This window comes from Amblyomma americanum, chromosome 1 (genome assembly GCF_052857255.1).
Source record: "Amblyomma americanum isolate KBUSLIRL-KWMA chromosome 1, ASM5285725v1, whole genome shotgun sequence".
Lineage (NCBI taxonomy): Eukaryota > Metazoa > Arthropoda > Arachnida > Ixodida > Ixodidae > Amblyomma > Amblyomma americanum.
In genome coordinates this window covers 75782711-75804660 of record NC_135497.1, presented here as the reverse complement: position 1 = coordinate 75804660, position 21950 = coordinate 75782711, and the positions used below count along the sequence as shown (strand labels likewise).

The 21950-nt window shown below is 43.9% G+C and overlaps 1 protein-coding gene across 3 annotated transcripts in view; it reads left to right on the top strand.

Moving 5' to 3' along the window:
* Ranbp16 (Ran-binding protein 16) overlaps positions 1 to 21950 on the top strand; it is a 60490-nt gene that overhangs the window by 30324 nt on the left and 8216 nt on the right. For all 3 annotated transcript variants that reach the window (XM_077645964.1, XM_077645963.1, XM_077645962.1), the window contains 8 exons: positions 348 to 547; positions 1056 to 1144; positions 5975 to 6165; positions 8377 to 8431; positions 10776 to 10843; positions 13353 to 13444; positions 18263 to 18401; positions 21755 to 21897. In XM_077645964.1, coding sequence (XP_077502090.1) covers positions 348 to 547; positions 1056 to 1144; positions 5975 to 6165; positions 8377 to 8431; positions 10776 to 10843; positions 13353 to 13444; positions 18263 to 18401; positions 21755 to 21897 — 977 coding nt within the window. The remainder of the gene's footprint in view (positions 1 to 347; positions 548 to 1055; positions 1145 to 5974; positions 6166 to 8376; positions 8432 to 10775; positions 10844 to 13352; positions 13445 to 18262; positions 18402 to 21754; positions 21898 to 21950) is intronic.

Genomic DNA, 21950 nt, shown 5'->3' with positions numbered 1-21950 from the left:
GGTTATACAGCGGCAGTCAAAATGATGAAAGGTGTTATCAGCAGAAAATATATTTGCGAGCACTAACTTGTGTAGTGCTGCACTCAGAGGTAACTGTTCGCATGCAGGTTTGGGATCAGTGGCTGATAGCATGTGATATGTGTTTACAGTCGCGTGGCCTACAAGGCTGTCATTTTGATTTGAAGTTTTCTAATTTGGGTAAGCCTCCTAGTGAAGGCAGACTATACCCATACGTTAATTTCTCAGTGTATATAGTTGTACTGCATTTTGGCTTAGAAGAAAGAAAAAGACGTGAATTACATTTGGAGTTTAGGCTGGAAAATTGACAAGCATCCTGTGTTGTGCAGGAGGAGGTCGAGAACGGGGTATGGACATGCGTTGTCGTTCCACATTCTACACATCATTGGGTCGACTGCTAATGGTTGAGCTGGGTGAGGACGAAGAGCGCTTCGTGCAGTTCATGCGACCACTGACAGCAGCCTTTGAGGCTATCGGTGCTACCCTGGCGAATGCAGATTCTCCCCTGTTCAACGCTGATGAGGCTAAGGTAATGATTGTCTTTTTGTATGATTTGCTGTGGTCGTTCTACTTGTGTTTGTAATTATCCATGGGGTCTTGTAACTTGCTTAGATTGCATGGTTTTAGTCATTTTATTCTCTTCTGCCTTTGGAAGATTAGTTCTTAGATAGTTGCTCTCAAGATGTGGCTGGCTGGTAGCATGTTTAGAACATTCACAAGCACTTTTATCCTAGAGTAACACATTGAATTCAGTTCTTGTATTATGAATTTTCTTTCTGAAAAAATGACACTTGAAGAGTGCTTAAAAAGCAGTAATTACATCTGAAAAGCACTTTTGAAGTGTATGCATTGACATTCTCATTTTAACGAAACAGATTGTGAAAACTGGCCTTTCACGAGAACATGTGATAAAGTAATGTTCTACCCACCTACACTACAGTGCTTTCCTGGGTCCTAGTTTTCTGCACAGCGAAACTTTTTTTGCTCCCTGTTATTTTCGTGCCACGTTTTCCTTACTGCTCTTGATTTTCCTGCAGAAAATGTTGATTGGACTGGCCCGTGACCTGCGTGGTTTGGTGTTTGCCTTTAATACGAAAACGAGCTACATGATGCTGTTTGAATGGATGTATCCTTTTTGATTGGGTATTGATAGTGCATACGTTTTCTGAAGAGGACCCATGTATGGTAGTACTCGTATTACGTCGTATCCTGGGGTAATCTGACCAAGTGCGTGAGAGGAGCCTTTAAAGTGAACACAGTCGAGCCCACTTAAGACGAACTTTCGCTTATAATGAAAGAGACCTGTGCAACCGTTAAAATATACATTGTTTCAATGGCACAAAATTGCTCGTATAACGAACGTCATTAAGCCCTGCTGATCGGTTACAGCGAACGGACGGCATAAACCCGGCGCCTCAATGTGAGGTAACGTCCCTCCGACCCCTTTGTGCGTCCGGCACACGGTATGTTTTCCTGAGCCTCATGGCAGGTGAACTGCCCGCCCCGTTTCGTGCCGGTCTCAAGATACCAACCTTTTCCCCGCCGACGTGCCTTCCAAGATTGCCCTCCCGCCCCTCCTCGCAACTCCGCTCCCCTCTCCTCCCGGATGCCACGCTCCGTAAAGCAGGCTTTCCGTGGGAGCCAACAGATGGCTGCACTGACACTCAGTGACGCCCCTCATTGGTCTCTCCGCTGGCGCTGTGCGTCTGTAATCTTTAGCTTAATTGGCTTGATTGCCGCCTGTGCATGTCTACCCCATCGCGCGCTTTTGTCACTCTTGTTGCGGTGCGAACGTTTCGTTGGCTTCGTTCATATCTCGGGCCCTGGTTGTAATTCGGGATGGCGGACGGGAACACCGTGCCCATTTCCATTGTATTCAACGGTAGAGATGACGAAAGAGGCCTGGGCAGAGGTGACGGCCACTGGCATGCGGAACTGCTTCCGCAAGGCTGGCTTCGTCGACACAGTGTCTGATGCCGAGCCTGATGCTTCGGAAGATGACCAGCCCGGCGGTGATTTGTGACAGCACGTTGTCGACTCCCACATGGGGGGTCATGACATTGGTTGGAATGATTTTATTTCTGTCGATGACGACGCCGACACCGCGGAACCATGCACGGACGAGGGCATCATTTCTGAAGTGCGGGACGAGAGTGACGTGGAGGAATCAGATGAGGATGAAACTTCGGAGCCAGCACCTGTAAGTGCGCCTGTAGCAATGGGCTACATAGAGAGCCTCAAACAACTTGTCTATGCCAAAGGCCTCGGCGAAGAGCATGCGTCTGCTTTAAATAAACTGGCAACCTCCTTCATCGGATTTGCGCTGCAAAAAAAGACGTCCATCATGGACTTTTTTGCAAAGAAAAAATTTAGTTTTGACAAGCAACTGTCTTTAAAGCTGTAGTCCACTTACTAAGAACTTTGGGATATAACGAATGGATGCCACGTGGCGCTCATGTTCGTTATAAGTGGGCTCGACTGTATCCCGGAGAAGCAGTGGGGGGAATGCTGCGCCAATTGCGTGAAACTGCAGCATTTCATTAAACTTGTTTGATGTTGCTACAAATGAAAATTTTTGTGAAAATGTGCCAACGCTGCACGTAAAACAGTTCCAGCAACCAGCAGGAGTCTACCTATGTGTGAGGGCAGCAGCTGCTGCCTGGTGTGAGTGGCATGACACGTGTGATTTGCACTACATGATGAAAAGGGTGATGAGGATAACTGTCGGAATCTAGTCCTATTTTGATTTTCCACTTTTCCAACTTTCTGCTTTTGCATGCATTGATATGGTGTACGTGTGTTTCTTGCTTTTCCACACATCATAGATGCATTGATTGCACAGCCAATCAATGCACTAGCAAAGGAACAAACATATGTTAAGGGATCAATGTGGCTGCATTCCAAATGGACTTACGTGATAGCCTTCTTAATTGGAGCACTGTGCTCGCTGTCACGCATACTTCAGCTGGTCTGGTTTTGGGACATGCCTGATTTTAAGCATGAAGGGCATTTAGTGCGAAAGTACTGCTTAACACGGTTGCAGCCAAGAACTTGTGTAAAGCCATGGAGTGACTCGGGTAAGCTCGGGTTAGTTCGGAGGAGTGTTACGCAAGTTGCAGCCAGTGGGAGGAATCTCGAATAGTTCGGAGGAGTGTTGCACCAGCTGTAGCCAGCGGTAGGGTGACCTTGACGGTGACTTTGGCCAAACCTAGCATAGCAACAGCCCATGCAGAAATAAAATAAACATTGTGCAAAGCATAGCAGGGGGTGGCAGATGAGATTAAGAAGTTTGCAGGGATACAGTGGGCGCAGATGGCAAAGGACAGGGTTTATTGGAGAGACATGGGAGAGGCCTTTGCCGTGCAGTGGGCGTAGTCAGGCTGGTACGATGATGATGCTGCGACTGGGTATCGAACCTGTGGCAGCGCGAACAGATCAGCTTTGCTGGGCACTGCACGAGAGCACTATGCTATGGCCGCAGCCGATCACGACTTGTGTTTAACTGCAACATACACTCGCGCTGTGCATTGCACACCGTCGTCTTCATCAACTTCCATCTAAGGCGCGAACAGATCAGATTAGCTGAACCTTGATCAGCGCTTAGCCCGAGTGTAATATCGTTGCCAGACGTGCAAACGACGTAGCAAAGCAAAGCCATGAGCCAGCCAGGCTAAACACATGCTTTCGCATGTCTACTCGTTTAACTACATTAAAACCCTACCATTGTTTTGCTCTTGCCCCCCATCATTGCTGCTCTGCATTGTGCTCTGGTTTTTTAAGCAGTGTCCTGTTGGCCATGTTCTGCCTTTTCCTAAGCTTCGTGCCCTTCCTGTTAACCTCTATGCATGACATTCAGAGCTCAATGAGCTTTATGCTACTGTTGCTACAATTCATGCTTGGCTGTTGTGGCTGTCTACCCCTGTCTTGCCCATTTTCCTGTGCCTCGCAGTGCTGGTTTCATCAATGTTAATCCATTGTGTCCAGTGCGTTTTGTATTCCTCAGGTGCAGTGAGTTTTTCTAACAGCTATGACATGCTAAGTAGATCACCGAAGAGCTTCGTTTCTCTATGAAGGTTACAGAAAGTCTTTTTATAAGTAGAGGTTTCTATTTTTTTTAATTTGGAGGAGTGTTTTTATTTCAGAACGCTACTTTTGTTTGTTTTGGCAAAATATACAATGTTTCTGTATGGTTAGAAGTGACCTAGAATTTATCTTGGCCTTTCTGTTAATTTCTAAAAAGCAGTAGTTCTGACATGAATGGCCATACAGTAGAATCTCGATGATGCAACCCCGGTTTATACGAACAAAAATTTGTAAAATGCCCTGGTCAGACTGCACTGTGTGCAATGGGCAGAAATTTGGATGTTATGAATAACCCCCTGCCGCACTGCGGATGATACAAATGCGCGGGCCGCGACCGCACCCTCAAGCATCAAATACTTGCTGCCTGTACATCGCTGACGTCACGAGTCTGCGGTAGCGGGTGGCCCGTGCAGTGCCAATGTCGCGATCGCCAGTCGACGTTGCGATCGCTAGTTGCGCGGTGTGCACTGCGAGCAGTGAGCAGTGATGCACTGGCCTACATCATCCCCATCATCACGGGTCTGCGGCGGCGGCGTCAGGCCGCCAGTGAATCTCGTGGGCTGAAAATAGATTTGCATAAACTCTGCATACAAAGTTTTGTTTGTTTTGGATGATCCGAACGTTTTTCGTGGCTCCGTGAGACACGCATCAAGGTTCTACTATATTATGAGCTATCCTTACGAAAGGAAGCCGTATAATTAACAAAAAGAAGAATGTTTAAGTTTAATGATTTGGCTGTCGTACAAAAACTTTGGTAGTAAGTTAGTTCTAAAATCTTGGTTGTGATCATGGTTGCACTCTGTGCTGAACGAGAGGATTGCACATTATATGGCCTTTATACTGGCGGCAGCGATGGAACTGCCGCCTAACTGCCGCAGAAGCCAGAGCGTGACACTCTTGTGCCGTTTACACGTGGTTTCGCGTTGATTATTGCTTGTTACTTTTCCAAAAGTGGTCAGTATCTTTGCATGCAATGGAGGAACCTACTTAACCAAGCTGCGGAGCTAAGCCAATAATAAGACTTGAGAAGACTCTGTTACACACAAACCGACAGTGTTTAGCTCGGAGGTGGAGCCTCCCAATCTGCGATGGTGCGTCTGAGTTCGTGGATCAATGCTTCAGAACCTACAACCATGGTACTAAATTGTAAAGTTACCATTGTTTCATTGTGTTCTTGGCTTCAGCACTTTAATTTGCCCCTGTGACCTACTTTCTGTAACTGGTACTGTAAGGCCAACTAGTTCTGACATGCATGCCATAAATACCGACCTTTTTTTTGGTTAAAACCGAATTTTAAATTATGAATTTGGCCTACCTTTATCAGTGTTTTTCAGTTTAAACCGAAAAGTACAACCCCTACTGATAAGACACTGTGAGCGTCAGGGATAAATATCTCCATAGGAGATGAATTTCTCTGGTATTGCCCGGCTTACGTATGATGTGTCGATATGTCTTGCATCTGCCCAGGGTAGAGCTTTTTGTCACATGTGCTCTCCCCCTTGTTCCCTATAACCCACTTTTTGTCCATTCTTTTTTCTTTCTGATGTTTTTTCTGTCTAGTTGCCACCTTTCATTTTTCACTTTTTCGGATTCCTACTGGTTTCTTCTGGCGTCCTTCTCAGGTGCCAGCTATAACGGACTGCTGTTTTCTTTTTAGCAGAAACATGCAGTTGACCAGTTCCCACTGCAGTAGATGCACTGATGCATTGGTAACCTTATCTCCTGCTTCTGCTTGCTTTACTGTGGGGCAGTTTTTTTTGTGTGGCATTACTTATAGCACCAGAAGTTGAACAATGCTGGTGCACTTTTGACCTGAAATGTCTGGAAAATTTAGGTGCTGTATAATCATCACAACCTTGACAAACAAGTAAAGCTACCCAACATACTTCCCGATTCTGCATCGAGCCTTGGAACTATGGTACCACGACCCAAGTGTGAGCACACCAGTGCTGAAACTTGTGGCAGAACTTGTACAGAACCGGTCACAACGCCTTCACTTTGATGTCTCCTCACCCAATGGCATCTTGTTGTTTCGTGAAACATCTCGCACAATGGTTCTGTATGGTAAGTTTAGTGTGACTTCGCTTTTTACAGCAGCAGCTGTTAAGCACCCATTCCTGGGTTTCGCATAATAGTAGTAGTAGTAGTAGAAGTAGTACAGTAGAACCTCGCTGTAGTAAACTCTGTTATAGAAAAAACTCTGATATAGTAAAGTGAAGCTCCGGTCCTATTTCACCTTCAATAGATGACTGTACATTTTTCTTTCGGTTACAGTAAAGGTTTTTCAAAGAAACGGCTATAGTAAAGAGCGTCTGGCCGTGGCGATGTACTTCCCGCAGTACGATGATATCGCGGCACGTGCGAAGTCTAGGATCGCAAAGCATATAGATACCAAATACGATAAAATGGAGCTCTTTGAGGTGGCTTCACCACTGATTTCAATGCCTCGAGGAGAAGCCAACTTTTCGAGCACCTCGAGGCTGCGAGGCAAAGCTCGCGGCGCTCACGGAAAAAGTAAAGCTGGTTATGAACGTAGAAAGAAGGTGACGCAGATCGCTGAGAAAGGGAAGCCAGTAAAGTGCAGTGAGGAATAGAAGAGGGAAGAAAAAGGCGTGCGTTCGTAGCACTGCAGCACGAAGCGCGGGGAAGTGGTGGCAAGAAGTGGAGGCGTGGCAGCACTGCGTAGGTGATTTTGCCATGCTTGACTGTCACGCGCGTTTCTTGACTACTGCCTTTTAAATGACACTAAGGACACGAAAGATGACACTGTGATAATGCAAAACTTTGGTTTTCACATGGAATAAAACTGGCATTATATTCATAGCGCATTGTATTCGTGCAAATGCAGTACTTCCACAAGATGTAAACCAAGTTGAAAACGTGATGAGATTATTGAAAATAAATAATTATTGCATAAAAAGCACTAAGAGCAGGATGTAAGGTATTTGAGTGCTTCTTTTATAAACTAAGACTTCGTGCTTAGTAAACAGCCAGAGAGCGTAGTCAGAGCCATGCCATCACCAATAACTGGTATAGTAAAGACCCTGATATGGTAAAGATTTTTGCTGGTGCGAGCTACTTTACTGTAGAGGGGTTCTACTGTCGTAGTAGTAGTATGTCGTAGTCTTCTGTGAAACTGGTGGCCGCATTGCCATGGGAACCACTAGGAGTGGGGTCGCCGTGGAAAGAGGGGAGTGTGATGTGAGTGGAGGAACGCGTAACTGGTGGGTGGGTACCACCGGAACCATCCAGAAGGTGGTTACCATGGAAGGAGGAGGGTATGAAGAGAGCGGAGGAATCCTGTACCAGAGGATGGTTACCATGCGAGGAGGAGAGTATGGCGAGAGTGTAAAAAGGTGCAACCGGTGGGTGGTAGCCCTGGGAGCCAGCTGGAGGGTAGTTACCAGGAGGATGGTTACCATGGAAGAAGTAGGGTGTGGTGAGAGTGTAGGAAGATGTAACCGGAGGGTGTTTACCAGGGGAACCATCCAGAAGGTGGTCACCGTGGAAGGAGGACGGTGTGGCGAGAGTGGGGGAATCCCCAACCGATGGAGTTGCCCTGGAAGGAGGAGGAGGGTTGCCGGGGAAGGAAGAGGGTAAAGCAAGAGCATAGGAAAGTATAACTGGTGAGTTTATAACATGGGAACCCTCCCTCCAGAAGGTGGTTACTGTGAAAGGAGGAATATGTAGTGAGAGCAAAGGAATCTCTAACCAGAAGATGGTTACCATGGAAAGCGGGGGTATGGCAAGAGCATAAGAAAGTTTAACCGTAGGGTGGTTATCATGTAAGGAGGAAGCTATGGCAAAAGCGTAAGGCGCAAGCAGAGGGTGATTGCTATGGGAACTGCCCGGAGGGTAGTTACCCTGGAAGCAGGAGGAGGAGGGTAGTAGGAATGTGTAACCAGATGTTGGCTACAGCTGAAACCGTCCAGAGGGAGTGGTTACCATGGAAGGAGGAGAGAGGGTGTTGCGAGAACGGAGGAATCTAGTATGGCCCATCTGTGGCAGCTGCTGTGGCACGAGGAGAGGTCATCGGTGGCACGGCGCACCTAGAACGGTGGACGAGAGGGGAACTAGTCAAAAATCTAGTATGTGTGGAAAACTAAAAAGAGTGCTCTAGAACTATACATATTTGAAGTCGCTCTCATATTCTCTACCTCAACATGTCTTAAAATATAAATACCTTAACAGCTATCGCTGAATCTCTCGCTGCACAGTGATGACCGTCCTGTCATTTTTTTGTTCTTATTCTTATTTTGCTATGAACTTGTCTAGGCACATGCATCCTGACTCTGGGTCAAATTCCGAAGGACCAAGTTTACAAGCTGAAGTATCCTTTCTGTGTGTCCATTGTGTTTTTTTGTGAAACGCTGCTTAAATCTTTTTAGTAGTGCAGTATTTTGTTTATCGTGAGCTTGCATTGCAAGCAAGTGCGGGATGCTTTTTAGCACAAGTTGAACTTCAGTATTTTTAGATTGTTTCTTGTACAGTGGTGTACAGTATTACCTAATTTACTCTTGCATAAGTTGACCTGTTTTCTCAAAATCAGATCTCCTATGGGGTGGACCAGTATGCGAATCACGGCTAGAAATGCAAAAGAGGAAGGGAGGGAATGATGCCAGCTATGCTACTGTGGAAAGTTCTGTTTTCTGGCTGCCTTTGAGCTCTCCAAACTGTGGCAGTTGCTATGGCTGTTGCCATTGCCTGTTGCTACCACATGCCCCTTATTTCTCATGAGAGCTGCCCAAGAGAGTCTCGGATATGGCTGATACAAAGATAAGCATAAAGCCCAACTGTGTGTTTTGATGATCTCATAAAAGTGAAGTTTTTCCTAGACAGGCGGCTGCATGGCGAGTCACGTCTCCCGAAAGCTGGCGTCCTTCCTCTACAGCATTTAAGTGAGCCGTAATCTTACAAGCCGAGGTGTCAAAAAATAAGCAGTAGCATGCGCGAGCTCAGTGTGGCTGAAAAGTGCATCAGATAGTAGGGAAAGGAGTGAGAATGTCTTTTTCTTGTGCAGAAACAATGGCAAGATTTTCTTGCAGTCATAGAAGGTTACTGCAGCTAACGTGCAGCACCGGGGACCGATACGACTTATCGACCAATATGCGAGTAATTATGGCATCATTTTATCCCCTAAGCATGGTAGAAGAGACACTGAAGGGGTATATAACCTGCAAGACGTAGTTCCTAGCTACCTCGAAACTTAATTTTGTTATTGTCGTATTGTGTTCTCTAAGCTGATCAAGTAGGTGTAGCCGTCCAGTTGCATCTAGCCACATGTGAAGCATGGAGTGTAGCATGCCAGGAATACAAATTGCATCTGGGGTTATGGGAAAATATGAGAGAAGTCATGCGCTTGGTGTTCTGTCTCGTCAGACAGCAACAGGAGCAGTGCTTGACATTTGTTGGCTAGAGGTGTTAATGTTTCATGTTCTTGGTGCATTGTTACTTCGTTATTCAACAGTTATTTTTCATTCCATCAAATGCATTGATTCCTGTTTTGTATTGATACATTTATCCTTTTGTAAACATTGCCCCACAGTGTTGCTGAAAACGTACCCCTGTATTTTGTATCTTTATGTGGTGCCCTGAGCCCCGTCAGGCAGTCTTATCTGCGTTTTGCTCTGGGCTCCAGGACTTTTTAATAATTCAAAAAATAAAATTCCAATTCCAATACTGGGAAGGCAACATCAGTTTTAGTTTCCTGTTCATGCTTCATATCAAACAACAGGTGTTGCGCTAGCCTGGTTCTGCTGGCAGCCTTAACTGCATGCAAAACACCAGCTACAGAGCTGATGCAGCCTCGGGGGTTAAGAGTGGGAGAGATAGGGGACGTCTCGTCTCCCAACTGTGAAAGGTGGCAGCCTCATGTGCATTGATGGCCGAATTCACAACACTGGTGGTGTTGACTGTTGGGGCTCGATGCTCAACTGGGAAGGGGGCATCACTTTGAATTATTACTTGGTGATAAGTTGGAACACAACACAAATGTTTGTTGCTAAAGGTGTTCTGGGCCAAATTTTACCACAAATTCAATATCCAGTAAACGATGGCCTGTTGTAAACGGGTCCATTAAAGCCAAATCATGTTGGGTGTAAAATGTGTGGTGACCAAACAAAAATTAGCCATAACGTCCGTTATATGTGGCTGTCTGTTTTATCCGGATCCGTCGTAACAAGCGTAGACTATATAGTTAGGTAAATAGCTAAATGCTGGATTCATCATAAGAACAGTTGGTGTTTTTCCCCCCATCATGTCTGCTGTACTTTAATGTTGGTGTTTCGCTAGGCTGGAAAGGGTTAAATTGAAGAGGCCAACCATTATCTACACTGCGTCAATATGTGTTTACGTCTAGTGATAAAATTGTGTGGTTTGTTTGTCAGTGTTAGAATTTCCAGCAGGGTGTATTATTATTTTATGCTTGACTGGCAACTTTGTTTCATGAGTCACAGCAGAAATTTTGGCATTTTTTCTGACTTCTTGGTGAAACAATCTTTCTCGCATTCATAGATGGTGAACGTGTCTTACTTTTTGGAAAGCAGTTGCTTGTTGCCATGTTCATTTGTTAAAAGTGACATGCAGATTTGTGGATGTTGCTTGGGCAATTTTTCCTGGGCTAATTTTCACTTCACCTTTCATGCTGAAAATGTTCTTCCTGACATGCTGCTCAGATTGAAGGGTGTTGCCATCTGCTTCAGTATGCTCAAGAGTGCTCTTTGTGGAGGCTACGTGAATTTAGGTAAGTTCTTTACATTTCGATAAAGGTAAAATGTGAAGGCCCCTGTGTGCTGTGTAACATCGGTGCATGGCAAAGAACTCCAGGTGGTCGAAATTAATTTCAAGCCTTCCACTGCGGCATCTTTCATGGCCAACGTGTAGTTTCCATGAGGGTAGTAAACGCCCACATACTATACAGAGGGGAGTGGGTTGCTAAGAAAAAAAAAAATTTAGGGGCAGTCACTTGGATTGATGTGGAGGAAATGCGATAGCATTCTTTTTCACTCCCCAATCTATACCAATTCTGATTCTATTCGAATTCTGAGTCTATTCTTTCATACCCCAATCTATTCCAATTGTGATTATATTCCAATTCCAACTACGCAACTGCGCAATACGTATCACGTTGATAGACCGCGGTGAGTCGTTATAAGACTACTGGTGCTGTGGCAGTGCGGTCGAGCGATGCACCACTGCGCCGCCAGGTGGCTGTTTCAAACATGTCCGCCTCTAGATTAATTAAAAGACTAGCGCATAAAACTGGGACGCAGTCTGTGTCCCAGTTTTATGCGCTAGTCTTTTAATTAATGATGACATACCAACTAGCCCAGCTTTCCGCATTGATACCACCTCTAGAGCTTGCGAGACCCAGGTTGCTCTTCGCAAGCGGTGTGAGAAGGAATATGGAGCTTCCGCAAGCCTAATTTCTGCACAGATAGCTCTTTAAGAAGCTGTCTATATTGCACACTGGCCCGTTGTTGTCCGAGTAATTTTCCTCTTAGTCAATTTCATTTTTCCTGAATTATTCTTTGTCTGGTGTCTCCTTCCTCGGCCCTACACGTCGAGAGGGGATCGGTTATCAAGCGGCAGATGAAGTCCTCTAAACGGTTGACAGGTCGAGGCTTCACACAGACGCTGACGGACAGTTTTTTCCTTTCTAATTCTATCGCATTGAAAAAAGTTATAACAGTACAGTAGACTCGTTAATTCAGACTTCAAGGGACCAGAGATTTTTGTTTGAATTATTATTATTAATATTCTTAGAATTATTTGAATTATTAGAAGGGTACCCTAATATGATCCAAAACTAAATGCGATTTGCTTTGTGAATATCTATGCTTGTAAATAATATTTTGGATCTATTTCTCTATGCAAATTTTGCTACAAGCTTCAGCACAACATAAAATATGGGTGAAAGGCAGTGATATGTTCACTCAAGTTGGGCTGAAAAAATTATCAGTAATGCACTGGTTTTGCAGTAGAGTAAAACCACATTAAGATCTCAAAGGAGTGGAAAAAAAGGTTCGAATTATTCATATGTCGAATATTGGAATGGCTACAAAAAAAAAAAAAACAACTTCCAAAAACAGTTTTGCACATTTAATTGATGAAAAGTTAGGCAATAGTTGTCTGCTTTTAAGGGAAAACTGCACAGCAATGACGATTTTTCGGGATTCCGTCGTGCTGTACTACATGCCCACTGTTGAGGATGTAGAACTGCAAAATAGTAAGGTCTTTCCGCGGCCTCCTTCACATGTGCGATGAGTAGCGGTGGAGCCTCCTCACAAGCGGTGATGTCCATGTAAGGAGGCTTCTCCACTGCGTGGTGAAGCCTCCTTACGCACGGCTTGTGATGGCTGTGCATTATGGGCGCACAGGACCCCGCAGACAGAAGTGAGGGTAATGCACATTTGCGCCCAAACAGGGTTATGCCTTCTGAATAGGAAAAAAAAAAAGACCAGCGACGCGCCAATTAGCATTCAAACCGGCACGCAACTGGGCTTGCTTCGCTTAAGCGCGGCCGATAGCCGCAGTTGTCGTGGGCTGGTGAAGAAGCTCAGAAAACTAAACTACATGGCGATGGGGGGACTCTGATTGACATGGTGCCTCTTCGGGCCACGTGTGAGTTAACTGGTTGAAGGGGCCGAATTTTCAGCTCACGTGGCACCGCAAACCTGATGTATCCAACCTCTGTTGCCGCTCTTTCGCGTGCCGGGAGCGTTGGAGCAAGATAAAAAATTTGAATTAACTCAAGGTACGAATTAAGCGACTTTAAAATGCATTAAAAAAATATAGCCAGCCAACCAAAATTCTGAAATTTGAATTAACCAAAACTACAAATTATTAGTTTGAATAATCACGAGTCTACGTGTTAAGGTACATTTATAGCATACAGTATAACGCAGTGCTAAATTCATGCAACGTAGAATCTGAGACTCAATATAAATGCCTGCAATATCTGTATAAGTAAGGTTTACAGTGAGAACTGTGCTGTGGGGAAAATAAGGGTGCATTAGAAATGTTTTATGTATGACTTCCAATGTAATGTATTGTCACGAGGCTGAAAAGTAACTACAAGTTAAATTGGCTTTGAGTAACTGATGTATGTAATTAAGGTTACTTACTCTTGAAAGCGTATATGATCAGTACCTAGAGCAGCAGGAATGAATTTTGAAAATTGTGTTGGAAGGAAATAAGCTAATTTTGGTAGGTGTAGTTGATGAACTGAATTCTCTTTGAATACATTGCAGGCGTCTTTTCTCTATATGGAGACTCTGCATTGGATGATGCACTGGGGATTTTTGTTAAACTGCTGCTCTCAATACCTCAGCCTGACTTACTGGTGAGTAGATTTGTTGACATCACATTCATGTTTTGTTAATTGACGTGTCTCTCTATGTGTCACCATGTGTGTTTTAATGGATTCTTCTTCTGCTGGTGTATGCTGGCTGTTAATAATTTAATGTCTAGTGTACATTCCTTATTGGAAAAACAAAGACATCGTATAAGTGACCACCCTAGTTGTGTTTTTGACATTTCGTTTTTTTTTTGGCTTGGTTGTTTATTAGCCTTTCGTTTCTACATAGCCTTTGAGTAATCTGCGCATGCTTCATGCTTATTAGGGGGGATAGCTTTAGGCAGTACATTTAATCGTTGCAGCTGTATTTTGTGCATGTTGGGTCCACCAATGTTATCGAGCCTGTCCAGTCTGTCTGTCCTTTGTCCTGTTTTTTTGTGCTGCATTCACAACCAGTTCTGTGAAGCTGCAAATGGGATGCTAAAGCAGCAAAGAATGTCAAAGGCTGAAAGTAGTGAAGGAAGGTGCTGAGTAGAGTGCCTTCAGACTTTCATAAACAAAAGAAAGGCTGCAAGTAGGTGTGTTATTGCAGGCTACATATCATGCTTTTAGGCTATTTATAGCAGGCGACTATTGGTAATGGGCATTAATAAGAGGTGTAGTGCACAGTGCATGAGTAGAGTGGCCAGATGCCTCATAGCATTATCTGCACCATGGTATGGCTGAGGTCATGGAGTAGGCGAGCTTCCCCAAAAGCAACGCTGCTGCAGGGTTAGCTGACAATAAAAATCAAGGGGCTGGGACGTGCTCGGTGGTTCTGAATCGTAGAAAATATGAGACAATTTCTGGCTCGTCTCTTGTATTTTCTTCCTGTGTAGTCGTGCTCTTTCGGCTGCTATATAAACTATGAATAAAGATCTGTTGTGCAAAATGCAGAAGAAATACTGTGCAGTTTTCCATTCAAGCTCATAGCAGCGGGACAAACAGGTGGTGGACACTTCTGAGTGCAATGCAAGCTTAGCCCTTGTTCAAATATTCATCTGGATGTGTAATGTGCCTTAATATTGGCAAGATTGTGCTTCATTCATTTTTAATTTGGGAGTTAATTGATTACTTCAGTTTCACATGCGGTAAAGGGCTCGTTGAGAACCGCAGCCGTCAGCGATCATGGCTCCAAGAAAGTTAGGCTGCAAGAGCCAACATTTAGTTCCTGTGCTGAGCTCGTCACTAGATGGCTGTATGCAACAGTCAATCTCAGGATGCTATTACAGAAAGTAACATTACCTTTAACACCACAATTATTCCCCCTCCGGATAGTAGTTCACCAAGTAGAGAACTCCCAGTTAACAAGCAGTGACATCACCCTTGTGCCAAACTGTGCCAAACAAGATAAGCTGCGCAGTCTTGATAAAAATTGGGAAAATTGCGCCAAACTGCTCCAGACTCGCTGCTTTCAAATTGGCTGTCGCCATTTGTCGGCTGTCCAGACAAACAGCTTTTGTTGTCGCCGCTGTTTCAAAATGTTACGGTTCATTGAAGTCCACTTATAATGAATATAGCTGTTACTTTACATTCGTTCATTATGTCTCAAAGTTTGCAGTAAATGGACTAATTAAAACGAACGTCGTGACCAGGACTTTCATGGTGTTCTTTTTTTGCCATGTGCGTGAGCCACCTTCAGTCCAGGAAAGTTTTGGCACGCGTTTTCGAGCTGCTGCCCATTTCTCTCTTGCTTAGAAAACAAGAGCAGCACATGCATCGACATGGAGGCCGATCGACATCTCCTGGCTTTCGTTTCTTTAGAATCTGCGTGATTCAGTCTGGCGAGCTAATTAGGCCTAGTGTGAGTCAGTCGGTGGTTGTGTTTAAAGGGAAGCTGAAACAGTTTTCAAATTGCATGAAACGCTGTGATTGGGAAGAAGGGACCTTGGAAATCGTGTGTAAATTTTTTTTCGATTCTGTCGACAAAAAGAGCTGCCATCGCTTCTCAAAAACCCACCGCCGACACGTCCTCGTCGCTTCCAGAAGTGCCAGGTGGGGGGACGGCAGAAAGGGAGAACTGGCGGAAGTGATGCTATTCACAGAGAGTCTGCCGGCCATCCTGTTTTGCTTGCTCTGTTGCTGCTCGGACTTTGGTGAACAACGCCATTTACTGCCAGTGCCGTTTGCTTTGTCTAGTTCTGGCGTTCAGCGTAATGCTTGAAGCCTGTATATAAACCAGTTTTGGCTTGGCACTTCTTTCGAACAGTGCTCAGCACACAGCTTGGTAGCATCCGCCAGTTGTTCTCCTCCAGCCTCTTCCACGTTTACCAGGCAAACTGGCAGTACATAGCATACCGAAACTGCCTGCACAAAATATGTTTATTGCATCAATATTTCTATTTTCATTATGTTACTTTCTTACCTGTTTGTAAACTTTTTGCCTTTTCCATATGGTTCACATCCAGGCTGAGTTAAAGCCACTTCCAGCACTGCCTTACTGAGGCACACAGTCTTCAACTCTTTTGAGCTCGTTACGCAGTGTGCGCATTTTTACTTTTTCCTGATTTCTTGCACCTCCTGGCAGCACAAGCAATCCTCATAATTTTTAGCAGTGCGCAGCATATGCAGCTGCACTTAATCGAACAAAAAACTGATTATATCAACCTACTTGAGCAATGTGAACATTTACATTCACGAACGCCTCATCATGACTGACGATCGACAATGGCGTCACAATTCATGGAAATTTGTCCTCGAGTCAGAATGGCAAAGTAGTCGAGCCGCGGTGCGTACATATCTGCCACAAGTAATTCTGCTGGTTATCTCGATACGCAACAGCAGCAACTATATATACCTCACAGCACACTAGTTTTGATGAGCTGCTCTGCGAGCTCCGAAATGCAGCCATAATTATTGTTCAAAAGCGTATTCAGCATGCAAAAAAAAAAAAAAATATGTATGGGGGTAAGTGCAGAAGTTTTGTGGTTGAACCATAGCCCGAACATGCGACGAAAGAATAGCGCACACAAGAGCTTCTTTTGTCGTGTCGTCTCTTCGTGCTGCAGTACAGCAGTGAACCCACTCCAACTCATCCAGTTTGGCATTCTTTTGTAGTTCTAAAAGGCCTTTGAGTGTAATTAGGCACATCACTATAAATAAATGAACAAACAAATGCTTTACCTCGTGCGACTTGTGTAAGCGTGCCGGTGATTTAAATTCGATCATGTTTACAGGCGTTACAAAAAGTTGGTTGTCCTGCCTTTCTGCAACCAGCAGCGTGTACTTAACAACGTTTCGACGCGATTTCCTTTTTTTTATTGCCACTTATACATGCACCTACGCAAAAGATGTGCACGTGCATCCACCTATGTATACGCAAAACATACGTATCAGTCGAGGTTTCCAGCACGTGAAAATGTCGCGACTTGACTTTCGCTGCCGGCGCACTATGTGGCGTCATCGGCTCTGTCATTTTCTGAAGCTGCTGATCGATGGCTTGAACACGTATGGTGAGCGACGGAACTTTTTGACACTGCTTGAATTATTCTTAATTTCCAAAACGTAGTTCTTAAGCCAGCCGAAGCAACACGCGACGCAGCAATACCGTCGGTGCTGGCCGGAGATCCTTTTGGATGACATCATGACGGACCAGGCCAATCGCGGGCAACAGCGGCGTTCGCTCAGCGCCCTGAGGCGATGGGGCGCGTTTACTTCTAAAAAACAGCTTTTTGTGTTCATTTCCGCCTTTTTTGAATGAGATATTCTTTTTCAGCGGACTAAAAACTATATAAAGTGCTGCAGGGAACTCATTTTTTTCGATAAGTGCTTCAGCTTCCCTTTAATTATGATGCAAATATCATTTGGTGGTATAATTTACATGCATAGATATGCTGATTTCTGAGTATACACACATTGTATACTCATCGCATCTGCCAGAATATAGTCTTTGCTGAGTGCTGATGAGGGATGGCTTGGGGGTAGAGCCCACACTGGCACTTGCTTTGGTGCAGCGGTGACACAAGACAGCATTCCATGCTATATGCGATCAGATTTTTGTATTGAATAAATGGCACTGTACTGAACAAGGCGGCCTGGCTAGGCATGTTGATGTGGTTTTGGTGAATGCATTTTGTGTAATGCACCAAGAAATGCACACGGAAGTAGGACATGCGCTCAAGGGGCTAGTGAGGTTGCATTATGTGGAGGCGAAGATTTGCTCATGGATTCTGAGGAAACTGGAATGTCAGATGAGAAGTCTCTAAAACAACATTTTTCTTTCATTACCACAAAGCTCGGAAAAATTTTTTAAATCTGGAGGTTGCTCTTAAGTTGGCAGCCCAATTTCTGTGTAGGATGTCTACAAACGTGAGCACGTTGGGTTTTTTTGTTGGCACTTTTGTTTGGCCACATGCACACGCTGACATAACGGTGCACCCCTCGTTGACCTCCACGAATAATTATCCTGGTCGAAATGTTGTTGTGCTAAGTGCCTGTGAAATGCGGAAGCTGCCCCTGCGATGTTGACAAATTGCGGGAGGAGGGGTGTGGTAAAAAGAAATGTGTGCACAACGGATCGTCATGAATGTCTGCCACATATACCTCCTGTGCTGTTGTTTACAGTTGAAGTGGCCTGCTGGGTCTTGGCAATTCATGGTGCATTTTTCTGTATTGGGCATAGCCCAGCGTTCAGAGCTGGAATGCAAGGCTTTAACTCACATGTACACAAAAATAGAAGCAAATATAGGGCACTCTATTCATAATTGGAATGTTTGTTCAATTTGCACGGTGTGTGCAAACCACCTCAGTGTTGTGTGCACTGCTGTACTGTGGTAAGCTACTGTGACAGCCCACTGTTCTTGAATGTTGCGTTTGCCGTTTCAGGACTACCCCAAGCTGAGCCAGGCCTACTATGTTCTGCTCGAGTGCCTGGCACAGGACCATATGCACTTTTTGAGCAACCTGGAGCCGCAAGTGTTTCTCTACATTCTGTCATCTGTTTCGGAAGGGCTGACAGCCCTTGGTGGGTGCTTCAATCCTTTTGTGGGCAGGGCTTTTGAGTCTAACTGAGCAGAAATTGAAAATATTGAGGAAAGCATTGTTGAGGTAAAGCAGTTGGAAACGTTCTTGGGGCAAGGGAAGGACCAGAGGGAACTCGCGTAGCCTCTGTTTCTTAGTAATGCTGTGCTGCCGATGTACTGCATGAGGCTTTGGAAAGTAAACTCGCTTACAAACGCACGGAATTGTGCAGTACATGCAATTTTTCATAATGATTTAGTGCACCAGCAATCTTCCATATCTTTTTCTCAACTGAAAAATCTCCTGCAGACTGGAAGTCACTCCTGCGTACGTAGTGTAACCCTACACATAATTTTGATGTGGTCACTGGAGATGAACCAGCAGCTTTTGAAGTAGCTTCTATGTGCATCTCTGTTCCTGATGTAGTGTCTGCAGAGGGAAAGATAGGCTCTGCTCAACTAGACTCGAGTTTGGTACAGTATTATCGATGTACGTATAATGGTGTTAAAGGACTATAGACACCTCATTATAGTTGCATGTTTTCTTTCTCTGTAATGGTGCATAAGACAATGCATGAACCACCACATGTTATTCTGCTATGATTGCTAAATTATCTATAATTGAATCTCTCATGCTGTTTTGGTTTCGTCAACCAAATGATGGCTGTGACGTCTAGGAAGTGTTTGGGTCATGTGAGGTAAAAAAAGCTCAACATATCCGCTGATCTGTCATTTGTTGTGATTCCAGCTCTTGAAGCAGGCTTGTTTAAGGGTTGCAGTGAACTAAAACTATGTACGAGGGACTATACAGCAGTTTTTTTCATGCCTCGCATGGCCTAAACACCTCTTACATGTCGCAGCCATCATTCAGTCCTTGAAACTAGGCAGTTTTACTATAGCATACGCTAAATTGCGTGCTTAGGAGTAAGCCTCAACGTATGCTATTTCTAGAGTTTAGTACGCATGGCTCTTGCGTACGCTAAAATATTGTTTCCAACATGTCTATGCACTTCGAAACAGGGCCCCTCGCTTTGAAGAGAAGTTATCGTTACTGCGTTTTTCAGTACGTTCACTGTCTATAAATAGGGCATCAGGCTTGCACTTTGTCTCATCTGGCCTATGTCAAAATGTGAGTGATAAATTTGCTTCATTTTTTTATTCAGAGTGTCTATTCTGCCACTTATAGGCATAAATAGCAGCATCAGTTTGTTGACTAAAGTGGCTCTCTCTCCAAAAACCAGATGGCGCCACTAGGCTAAAAATTCAATCCAATATCGTTTAGTCTGCATTTGCATATGCTGAACTAAAAGTGCAGAGATGACAACCAGCACAAGGTCCTGTAAAATGCTTGTTTAGTGCACGTACATGTACATACTTTATTCTAAAAGTGCCTATGAAACCGAAACAGCATCAAGAAGAAATTCAATTATAAATTATTGAGCGGTCATTGGGTAATACCAAGGGGTGGTCTGCATATGCTAATGCCTAATGCACCATTTTAAAAAAGAAAACATGCAAGCAGAAATTTGGTGTCTATAAACAGCAGAGTTGCCACCAACTGATTAAGGTCCCCATCCCCAATATTTTGCTGCTTAAGAAGCTTGGTGTCCACAGTATGAGTTCACAATTGTTGCATTAGAAACCCTGTTAGATATTTTTGGCAATTTTTCGGTCAACAGAAGCACTTGTTTTTATGTGTCCTAATTCTGGAAACTGAGCGTGACGGCGATGGCACACTGGCAAGAGCCTAGAAGCCTGAAACAAATCAGATCTCATCCAAAAGACGAACGCAGTTTTTCGTCGGACAATGCAGAATTGTTGCATTTCTTCTTTGCTAATGCATACAAGCTTCTATGGTTTTTTTGTGCTTGCGCGCATAAAATTGTGCTGATGCATGAGGCCATGATATATAGGCTGCTGATTATCTGCTGTTTTATTTGTTGACATTATGGCAGTGGATCACTCTTCAGCGTTAAATTTATTAAAATAAAAAAGTTGTTGATGAAAGCATAAATGGTAATCAAATATAATAAGGGCTATTTAAAGGATTAAAATAGGCGCTTAACTACAGCTATGTTATTCATATCGATATTTAGTCACGTGGTGGGACACATCAGTAGGGTCGAAATTTCACTGCAAAGTGTCATCTAGGTTTTGTCAGTTGTCTGTGCCGAGGTATAATTCGTTATTTGATCGGCAATATCATACCGATTCTGTTGGTGTAAGGCTCAAACCCTTCACTTTTACCCCAATATCATGACCGTTTTGGTCAGTTATTGGCTGGTTTTAGTGGTGGCACGAGGTCTTGCTGTGAGAGTTTTACGATCCAAAATGCAGATGCATAGAGACTTGTGAGAAAGCCGTAATTGCAGTTTATTACATGCATATTACTAAATATTTAAGAGATGGTGCTCCTCAGCAATACTTCTGTAGTATTTGTGAGCTTGAGGTCCTCTTTTCAATTCTGTTTTTAGTTTTTCGTTAGCTCATTTGGTTAATTTTAGTTAAAATACTGCATGGTGACGTGTTCAATGTAAGGCTAATCCCACTTGCCCTTAAGGGGGGACACTGGTCTTAGGGACCAAAAAACGGTCCAAAAATTCATTTTTTAAAAACGACATTTTTGGAGCCTCTAGCTATCATTCTTCAACTCTACCAGTTTTCTCCTCCAGGAAATCGGTATTTTGACCATAATATTAAATTTGGATCACTGTGTGGGCTAAATTTGTTCAGGAGGAGGCGATTTAACACCATGAAAATATTGGACACCTGGCTGTCTTAGTACGTCAATATCTCAACGTCTAGGACAAATAGACTTGTCATACTGTTTGCTAAGGGAAGCTGAAGGCACAATGTATGCAATAATCGAAGCACAACTGTTCAATCACACTTCAAGAATTTATAATTTTGCAAAGTTTATCGATGCACGATATTCACACTTTCAATGCTGCTATTCGAAGTGCTGTAAAAATACTAATGAGGGCAAAATGAAAAAACTGCTTTGATTATTGCACTCTTTACTCACCATACTATGCAGCCATGGGTTAAAAATTGTTTTTTATTGAGCCATTTTTCTTGTACTGAGGTACTAATAAATGACTAATTAAAATTGATTATCTTAGGAGCTAATGAATTAATTAAAAAGCAAATTCATATTTGAAATCAGTATAAAAAACTGTGCAATGTGATTCAGTTTCATTAGGATTGGACTAAAAAAAAGGAAAATAGGTCTAAGACCAATGTCCCCCCTTAACATCACTACTGCCACCTTCTACATGTGCAGTCTGGGGAAAGAGAGCACTTATTTTCCAAGAACTTTCAGATTTCATGTCGACATTGGGGCTTGGTGTCATTGCAGACACAATGGTGTGCACTGGTTGCTGTGCCACCTTGGACCACATGGTGAGCTTCCTGTTTCGTCGTTTGTCCAAGGGGAGTACAAAAGGACCTCCTGAGCCTTGCCTTCGCGTCTTGGAACTGCATCCTGAAATTTTGCAACAGGTATACAAATTCTTTTTGCCTTTTTTTTTTTACTGTACAGACAACTCGTGCTG